This window comes from Euphorbia lathyris, chromosome 10 (genome assembly GCF_963576675.1).
Source record: "Euphorbia lathyris chromosome 10, ddEupLath1.1, whole genome shotgun sequence".
NCBI classification, from domain to species: domain Eukaryota; kingdom Viridiplantae; phylum Streptophyta; class Magnoliopsida; order Malpighiales; family Euphorbiaceae; genus Euphorbia; species Euphorbia lathyris.
The window spans coordinates 38,110,484-38,120,189 of NC_088919.1; the positions used below are offsets into that span (position 1 = coordinate 38,110,484).

Consider the following 9,706-nt stretch of genomic DNA (forward strand, 5'->3'; position numbering starts at 1 on the left):
GGAGCGTGGCGGGTCTCTTGTTGATAGGAGAGTGCGAGCGGAACCTACTATCCTACAAGGACATTTGGCCTGTGATTCACAAGACGAGAGTAATTATGGCAACAATTGGATTCTTGACTAGGTCTTGCGAGACTTCTCAAGTAAAGTTTCTAATACGTAGTCGTGTTTTAATAATGAGGAGTTTTATATTCTATCTTTTGGAAGGTAGATTCAGGTGTCTGTAAATCCACATAGCAAGTTTATATTTATCTGATATCAGATGTCCCTCTGGGTTTAATTTATCGTTCTTTAGGATGAATAAAAAACATTAGTTTGGGAAGCTCTATCCTTCAACGCGGCACGTCGTGGTTTTTAACATCATTACATATTTTTCCTCTCATTGCTAACGGTTGAATACTCAGACCATCCATTTGTTAAATTTTAAAAGGCTTAATACTCATCCAGCCCTCTTAACTTGTCCAAATTGGTCATTTTACCCCTCCAACTTATCGAATGACCTATTTACCCATTTAACTCAATAAAAATGGTATTTCTCACCCCCTTAACTTGTCCAAATTGGTCATTTTATCCCTCCACAACTCATCGAATGTTCTATTTACCCCCTTAACTTCATAAAAGTGGTATTATTTACCCTTTTATAGTGCAAAATTAATAGGACTTATTCAAATGAGTTTGATTTTTTTTAATATCAACTTTTTATTTTGTTTTAATTTGATAATTATATTGATCCTTCATGTGTTTATTACATAATAATATTATATTACAATAATTAGATAATCAAAATTTAACTAACAAAAAAAAGTTGAAAAGGAAAAGAATGAATAAAAGATACAAATAACAAGAACATTAATATAAACAAGTTAAAGACATTATATGTAGGGATAATGTACCAAAATAGACCTATGGTTTTTGGGAAAGTATCAATTTAGGCCTCGATAATGGATTGTAAAGGGTGAGAAATACCACTTTTATGGAGTTAAAGGGGTAAATAGGACATTCTATAAGTTAGGGGTAAATGGACAAATTAATGGGTGAAAAATACCACGGGCAGTCGAGCAAAGTAAGAGAGGCGGGTTTGAGCAGGTTCGGGCCCATCTCGCTCACAGCTTGTTATGGCGAGAGGTATCCGACTCAACACAATCAGTCACTGAATAGGGCTTCGGTTTCAACAGCATCGTAGCATTTGATATGGCGTTTTTTATGGAGTTAATGAGGTAAATAAAATATTCGATGAGTTAAGAAGGTAAAATGATCAATTTGCACGAGTTAAAAAGACTAGATAAACATTAGACCATTTTAAAACATGAGATTATATTGCAAATAGAGGAAACCACATCATTTATTTTTATATTTTAACCTAAATTAATAAATAATTCAAGAACTAGCACATGGACTAGATATAACATAATAGTACTTTTTATTATGTTCATGAATCAGATTCGAATTAAAATAATTCTTTCAAAATAAATACTACTTAATGATGATCCTTGAAAATAATAAACTTTAAATTTTTCTTCAAACGTTACACAGAAAAGAAAAGAATTTGTTTTTTTTTTTATAGAAGAAAAGAATTTTCTTGAGTCTCCTTTCTTTAAGTCTTCTTAGTACCGTTATACTCACTCCACCAGGAAAAGAATTTTCCAGTTGTAGATTCATTCCATATATTCATCATCTTCCTTCCAATTTCACTTCAACATCAAGAACAAGAACACCATCAACAAAAACGATGCCGTTTTCATCATCACCCATCTTTCTCTTTCTCTGTTTCCTCTTCCTTCACTCCTCCATCTTCGCCAGTAAGTTCCTTTCTTCTTCCTTTCTCTCTCTTTTCACAATTCATCTTTTTCTAATTTCTTTCCAATTTCCGATTCAGGCTCCCAGTCTTATATCGGTATTAACTATGGTTTAGTCGCCGATAACCTCCCCTCACCGGATGCCACCGCAAAGCTTTTGCAATCTACGGCTATACAGAAAGTTAGACTCTACGGAGCCGATCCAGGAGTTCTTAAATCTTTTGCTAATACTAAAATCGGAATCGTAATCGGAGCTGCCAATGGCGATATTCCTGCTCTCGCTTCCGATCCCAACTCCGCGACTCAGTGGATCAATGCTAATGTCTTGCCTTATTACCCAGCTACCAATATCATTCTCATCACTATCGGCAACGAGGTTATAATTGAATTAATCTCCATTTCACCCAAAATTAAACTTCGATTTAGGAAATTAATCTTATTATTAATTTGAATTGACAGGTTTTGCTATCTGGAGATCAAAATTTGATATCTCAGCTCTTACCGGCAATGAAAAATATGGCAAATGCACTTAACTCGGTCTCACTCGGCGGAAAGATCAAGGTCTCCACTGTGCATTCCATGGCAGTCTTATCTCAGTCCGACCCGCCATCAACCGGGTTATTTAACCCGTCTTATCAAGATACCATGAAAGGATTATTGCAGTTCCAGAAAGATAATGGGTCACCTCTTGCAATCAATCCATACCCGTTTTTCGCTTACCAGAGTGACCCGAGACCCGAGACATTGGCCTTTTGCCTCTTTCAGCCTAACGCGGGACGAGTCGACTCGGGGAATGGGATCGTGTACATGAACATGTTTGACGCGCAGGTATGGATATAAAATTATTAATTTCGTTTTTAGGAGTAAATGCAAATATAATATAATTAATGGGAGAAAAATAAACTAAAACGAACATATGCTTGTGTCATACGTTAGAAATGGTAAGAAAGACTGACGTCTAACTTCCTTTTTCTTTAAGTATTCTAGATTCTAACCTTTATTTTATTTTATTAAACATAGTTAAGGAATAAAAAGTCAATAATTTAATATTATGTTACACAATTAACTAATAAAAAATAAAACTATATAATTAATTATTTATTTTTTAGTGTATTAAATAATTAATTGCATGCAGGGGCGGAACCAGGGGGGGTTGGCCGGGGCTCCGGCCCCGGCCGGCCACGCGAGAATTGAGAAATTTTTTTTTTTTAGTAATTGTGTCTCGTAATATTTTGGAGAGAATTATATTGACTCTATGTAGTATTATATCAATGTTTAAAGGTAGATGAGATGGTTAAGGATCCTTGCTTTTATTTGAGAGGTCCTGTGTTCGATTCCCTTCAACCTCATTTTATTTAAAAAAAATTTTATTTTTAAATGAACTCTTTATTTTTATTTTTATAACACTTTTGAATTCATTTTTAATATATCTTTACCATTAAAAAAATAAACATATTTAATATTCAATTAGTTCAATGCTAGTTTTTAATGCGTTGAAGGCTAAAAAAATTTTGCCCACTGAACTTTGAAAATTTACCGTCAACCGCACAGTTAATTCCGATTTTTTTTTAACGTTTTGAATTTTTTTTTTATTGATGTGTTTGAGCCCCGGGTCATTCGAGCTCCTGGTTCCGCCACTGATTGCATGACATTAAATTGTTGGTTTGATGCATGGAGGCTACTTTTTTTTTTACTACCCTCTTAATGTAATAAAATTTCAACATGGTGTAATAAAATTTTAAAAGGGAGTTGGGTGTTATTTTTGGTTATATTTAATTGTTTTGGAATTTTCTCAAAACAAGACTTTTTGTGAATCATTTTTCAACTAATAATTATTGCATAGATAGAGTGAGAACATGCTATCTTTATTCGAGATAATGGGGCCATCAGTAGGTCATTGTCTTATGGAGTAATTTTATAGAAAAAACGTAACCAGATCCCTGATTTTTTTTATTTGGACCTGATCTTAAAGAAAAGTTAGCTTGAAAATAAATCACAGAGTTAATAGAGTATTATTTATTTCACTTGCTTTCGATTTTGATTTTTTTCGTGTTTGAAAGCATTTTTTATATGTCTGATGGTCTGTGGGAAAATTGTAAAAATATGATTTCAAACTATAAATGATATAATTTGAAATAACATCTTTTTAACTGAACTAATGTTCACAAACATCTAATTTGACAAGCAATTACTTAATACGGTCGGTGCTTTTAATATATTCAAAATGCATAATAATGAATTCCTAAGGAAGTAAAGTGCACGCATTTGCTGATGAAAAAACAATAAATAGTACATTTGGAACTAATTTTTACGTGTTTTCTTTTTAATGAGCACTAGATTGATGTGACCTATATGCCATATCACAAGCTGGCCATCATTCTTCCAAAATTGTAAGGGTGTGGAAAATAAAAACAAACTTTTCTTGTTTCAGGGACCACCATGTTCTGAATTTATATCCTTAATTATGGCTAATATCATTACTCTAATTAGATTGAGATTTAATTATTTTATATATAATTACAACCATAGTTATTAAAGGCGCACTAAAGCACAAGGGGTCCTGGAGCCTTGGCGCAAGGTGCAACTTAAGGCGCGCCCAAGCAACTCGAGACGCATACAAAAAAATATCATAAATTCATAATACTAGTCACAAATAATTACAAATAGTCAAATAACAACAATAAAACCATAAAAATGCATGAGTTAAGTTCTAGTTAACTACTAAGACATAAGTTAAAACTGTCGATCTTTGTCTATCCTTGCTTTTCTTTTCTTTTCTGAACTTAAAAAACCCTAAAATACCCTAACCATAAAATATCCTCAAAACCCGAAATACCCTCAACCCTAAAATACCCTAAATTACCCTAAGGTAGCTGAGGCGCGCGCCTTGCGCCTGGCTTAAGGCGCACCAAGGCGCACTAAGGTGCGCGCCTGACTGACCGCGCCCGCCTTTGGGCTCCAGAGGCGCTAAGGCTGGAGCCTTGGCCGAGGCGCGCCTCAGGCTCGCCTTTAATAACTATGATTACAACAATTAAATACCACTATTTATTTCAAAATTAATGAAAACAAATGGATGTTTATTAAAACGAGTTGCCGTGTCATAATCGTGTCGATTTTGTAAATTGTGTTGTTGTTTCAAAAATTGACAGTCTTAATGCTCGTTTATAGGTGGATGCTGTTCGGTCCGCCTTGAATGCGATGGGATTCAAGGATGTTGAGATATTGGTTGCTGAGACAGGTTGGCCTTACAAAGGAGACAACAATGAAGTAGGGCCTAGTGTGGAGAATGCAAGAGCTTACAATGGCAATTTGATTGCTCATCTTAGATCCTTGGTTGGAACTCCTTTAATGCCTGGAAAATCTGTTGATACTTACCTCTTTGCTATCTATGATGAGGATTTGAAACCCGGACCTTCTTCCGAAAGAGCTTTCGGCCTTTTCAAATCCGATCTTTCTATGACTTATGATGTCGGTCTTTCTAAGAACATCCCAGTAAGACAAATCTAGATTTCAACCGATGGTTTTTCTGAAAATTTTATCATGTCTTATGGATTTGAATTATGGCATTGTAATCAGACTCCATCGAGCCCGAAGACTCCAGCGTCTCCATCTCCGTCCGGGAAACCATCAACGTCGGGTTGGTGTATGCCCAAGGCAGGCGTTCCTGATGCTCAATTGCAGGCGAGTCTTGACTATGCTTGTGGTCAAGGTGTAGATTGCAGTCCGATTCAGCCTGGAGGTGCCTGTTTCGAGCCGAACACTTTGCAATCACATGCTGCTTATGCTATGAATGTTTACTACCAAAGTTCTGATAAGAATCCTTGGAATTGTGATTTCTCATCGACAGCTTCGCTCACGTCGAACAATCCCAGTAATCTTTCTTTTAACTTGAGCTTCTTTATTATCTTTCTTCTTTCTTTTTATATGCATTTTCTGAAATGGAACAGTGGACATGTGTTGAGGTTGTGAATGAACAATATTGAGCACAATTATATGTTGATGAAAGTTTAGTTCGTTTTATACGAGTCATATCACCTTTAGTTAGACTTGTTCACGGGTTCGGGAGCCTGATCACCCTGGCTCGGCCTATCATTTAACAACGCGTGTTTGATCATGCATTTTGTATGTCCGAGCCAGGTTATTGAGTGTTTAAATGACGGCCTGGACCCGAGTATTATCATTTGTTTGTGGTGGTTATCTGAAAATGATGTTTGATCCAATGTAGGTTATAATAACTGCATCTACCCAGGAGGAAGTAGCTGAAGTAAAAGAGAGAAATAAGGTGTGAATAGTTAAATAAAATTAAGAAGATTCATTGTATAGTCAGTCCTCTTTTGATTTATACATTCATTCTGCCAAAATTGGCTATTATGTTAGGTTCTAATTTTTTATTATCTAATTAAGTTGCCATTATGCACAAATCTATTATTCAGATTTTGTTTTTTTTTGTTTTTTTTTTTTTTTTATGTTTCTCCCTTGAGCAGCCTCCATTATTTTAGCATGTGATGTTTTTTTTATAGGGTTAATATGTATATTTGCCCCTATATTATTACGGATAAACAAATATACCCTTATATCAAATAAATCCATAAAACTATCCCTAAAATTTTCAGAAACCTGCAATTATACCCTAAACTAACAGATCTGTTAACGGTGTTCACATCAAATCTTTTTATATCTATCAAATTTCAGATTCATCAAACTCAAACTAATAAAACTTATTAAAATAATAAAACAGAAAGTAAAAACTAATAAAACTTATTAAAATAACAGCTCTTTTGTCGCCCCACACCAAAAGCTAGCTTTTTGGCTTCCCTCTCCATCATCTTCACAACAATGTTTTTACCTACTAGAACATATCTATTGTTGACTTGAGCATTCACTTCAAAAGCAAAATATTACCAGGTTTTTATTTCTTGAAGCAAAGTATTACATGTTTTTATTTCTTGAAGCTGTACCTTCCTCACCATGACTCATTGTTTGGATCTGTTCCTTGGAAGGTTTAACAATTGCTCATTGCTTTTGCTTGAATTAGATACAGAATTTCAATGTTAAACCAAAACAATAAATAGCTTATTTTTACCACACGACTTTCAGTTGTACCTTCCACCACCTGCTGATCGGAATGTCTGCTGATCATTTTCATTTTCATCCGGTGAGATAATTGGAAGATTTGAAATATCAAGAAGTGGTGAATCTCCGGTGGCGGAGAAACTCCATCCAAGAATGTAATGAGAGCTTGCCTTTTCTTTTTTTCCCCTGTGGAAACTTACATGGTCTCTTTAAGAATCAGAGTTAGATCGCCTTGATCCCGACATGATTTCCGTTTCTATCAGAGGTTTTGTTGAAGCCACGGACTATATCGAATTCGACTGTCAATAGATGGTTGTTGGAAGGTTGTGAATTGGTGGAAGCATTGAAAAGGCCGAGATATTGTTGGGCTTGAGCTCCGGGAATGTTGAGGGAGATAAGGCGAAGGCAAGGCAGAAATCGCCTTTGCCGGCAAGCTAAACAGAGACCATCGGTGTTAGATGGAAATGGTTGTTTTATGAATCTGAAGTTTGATGGAGATAAGAAGGTTTGATGTCAACGTCGTTTAGCAGATCTGTTAGATTAGGGTATAATTGTAAGTTTGTGGAAAATATAGGGATAGTTTTATGGGTTTATTTGATGTAAGGGCATATCTGTTTATCCGTGATAATACAAGGGCAAATATGTGTATTAACCATTTTTTATATTAATAATATTTTATGTAATAAATTTGCCTATAAAATTTATTATCAAAATATGAAATTAATAATGCATTTTTTTTTTTAGAAATGCAAACATTATTCAAGAAAAAAAAATTAAAATTCATGTAAATTATCAATATATATTTAATTAATTATTAAAGAATCTAAATTAAAAATGTTTATGTAATAATTCCTCTTTCTGCTAACAAAATTGAAATTTGAACAAAGAGCAAAAACCATCGCAAACTATATCAACCATATCAATAGAACTAGACTTGGGTCCTGTTCTTTATCACTTAATTTCAGTAACAATCAGTTCAATTCAGTTCAGTTCAGTTCAGTTCAGCATTCAGTTTCAGCATTCAGTTTCAGCATCCAGTTTCAGCATTCAGTTTCAGTATTCAGTAATTTATCATTATTTATTATATTATTATTATTTATATATAATTTATTATAATTATTTTTATTATTTATCTATAATTTATCATTATTTATTATTATTATTATTTATAGTTTATCATTATCTATAAATTAGATAAAAGTCAAGAAATGATAGTTTATTAAAGTATATATGGTTTAATAAAAAAAAAAACCTAAAGTATGCATCCATGTTTAAAAATTAGGAATTGCATCCATATTATGAATTATTTCTCAAATTTATCCAATTTATCAATGTTAGGGATAAAATTCCACCATTTTAGACGTTAGAGGTAAAATGACTTCTGACCCAAAACGTTATTTTTTCACTTTAACCCTTAATTAAAATAAAAAGTTAAGACTTTGTATTCATATGAAGATTTGTATTTAATTTCATAGGCTTTAAATTATATATAAATTTGTGTTTGTATGTAATTTGTATTTTTATTTAATTTCATAGGCTTTTATCGAGCCAAGATTTTATTATCCCGGGCTTTTATTTGATATTCAATTTAGTTTTATCTTTAATAATATATTTATTTATTATTGATATTATTAAATTTATTAGAACCATTATTATTATTATAAGTTCATTAATGTCCAATATTATCATGAAAATTATTTTAAAGTCTAATATCATCATTATTGTTAAGTTCGGTTAAGTTCGGTAGCATTCAGTTAAGTTCAGTATTCAGTAGTATTCAGTTAAATTCAGTTCAGTATTCAGCAGTATTCAGTTCAGTTCAGTTCAATTCAATTCAGTTCAGTTCAGTTCAATTCAGTTCAGTTCAGTTCAGTTTTTTTCATCGATAAAGAACAGAGCCTTAGGCCCTGTTCTTTATCACTTAATTTCAGTAACAATCAGTTCAGTTCAGTTCAATTCAGTTCAGTTCAGTATTCAGTTTCAGTATTCAGTTTCAGCATTCAGTTTCAGCATTCAGTAATTTATCATTATTTATTATAATTATTATTATTATTATTATTTATCTATAATTTATCATTATTTATTATTATTATATATTATTATTATTATTATTATTTATACTTTATCATTATCTATAAATTAGATAAAAGTCAAGAAATGATAGTTTATTAAAGTATATATCGTTTAATAAAAAAAAATTAAAACTAAAGTATGCATCCATATTTAAAAATTAGGAATTGCATTCATATTATGAATTATTTCTAAAATTTACCGAATTTATCAATGTTAGGAATAAAATTGCACTATTTTAGATGTTAGGGGTAAAATTACTCCTGACCCAAAACGTTATGTTTGCACTTTAACCCTTAATTAGAATAAAAAGTTAAGAGTTTATATTCATATGAAAATTTGTATTTAATTTCATAGGCTTTAAATTATATGTAAATTTGTGTTTGTATGTAATTTGTATTTTTAATTTAAATTAGACTCATTTTTATTTAATTTCATAGGCTTTTATCGAGTTAAGATTTTATCAACCCGAGCTTTTATTTGATATTCAATTTAGTTTTATCTTTAATAATATATTTATTTATTATTGATATTATTAAATTTATTAGAACCATTATTATTATTATTATTATTATAAGTTTATTAATGTCCAATATTATCATTAAAATTATTTTAAAGTCTAATATCATCATTATTGTTAAGTTCGGTTAAGTTCGGTATAATTCAATTAAGGCTCTGTTCTTTATTACTGAAAAAAACTGAACTGAACTGAATGCTACTGAACTGAACTGAACTGAACTGAATGATACCGAACTTAACCGAATTTAATC

At 32.1% G+C, this 9,706-nt stretch overlaps 1 protein-coding gene across 2 annotated transcripts; it reads left to right on the forward strand.

Moving 5' to 3' along the window:
* Nucleotides 1–1,487: 1,487 nt before the first annotated feature.
* LOC136208835 (glucan endo-1,3-beta-glucosidase 7) lies at nt 1,488–7,509 on the forward strand. 2 transcript variants are annotated; one of them, XM_066000090.1, is made up of 7 exons: nt 1,488–1,796; nt 1,874–2,169; nt 2,253–2,621; nt 4,962–5,285; nt 5,370–5,664; nt 6,019–6,075; nt 6,891–7,509. In XM_066000090.1, exons 1-6 carry the CDS (start codon nt 1,727–1,729, stop codon nt 6,054–6,056), a joined length of 1,392 nt encoding a protein of 463 aa, XP_065856162.1. In that variant the 5' UTR covers nt 1,488–1,726; the 3' UTR covers nt 6,057–6,075; nt 6,891–7,509. The 2 variants fall into 2 exon arrangements, with proteins under 2 accessions (XP_065856162.1, XP_065856161.1); XM_066000089.1 differs by lacking the exon at nt 6,891–7,509 and having other exon boundaries at nt 1,489–1,796; nt 6,019–6,221.
* Nucleotides 7,510–9,706: the final 2,197 nt, after the last annotated feature.

Excerpts from the sequence above, each read along its gene's own strand:
- LOC136208835 (XM_066000090.1), top strand. The coding sequence starts at position 1,727 with ATGCCGTTTTCATCATCACCCATCTTTCTCTTTCTCTGTTTCCTCTTC. Across the intron at positions 1,797-1,873 it reads TCACTCCTCCATCTTCGCCA|GCTCCCAGTCTTATATCGGT; the intron begins GTAAGTTCCTTT and ends TTTCCGATTCAG. Across the intron at positions 5,665-6,018 it reads GCTCACGTCGAACAATCCCA|GTTATAATAACTGCATCTAC; the intron begins GTAATCTTTCTT and ends GATCCAATGTAG.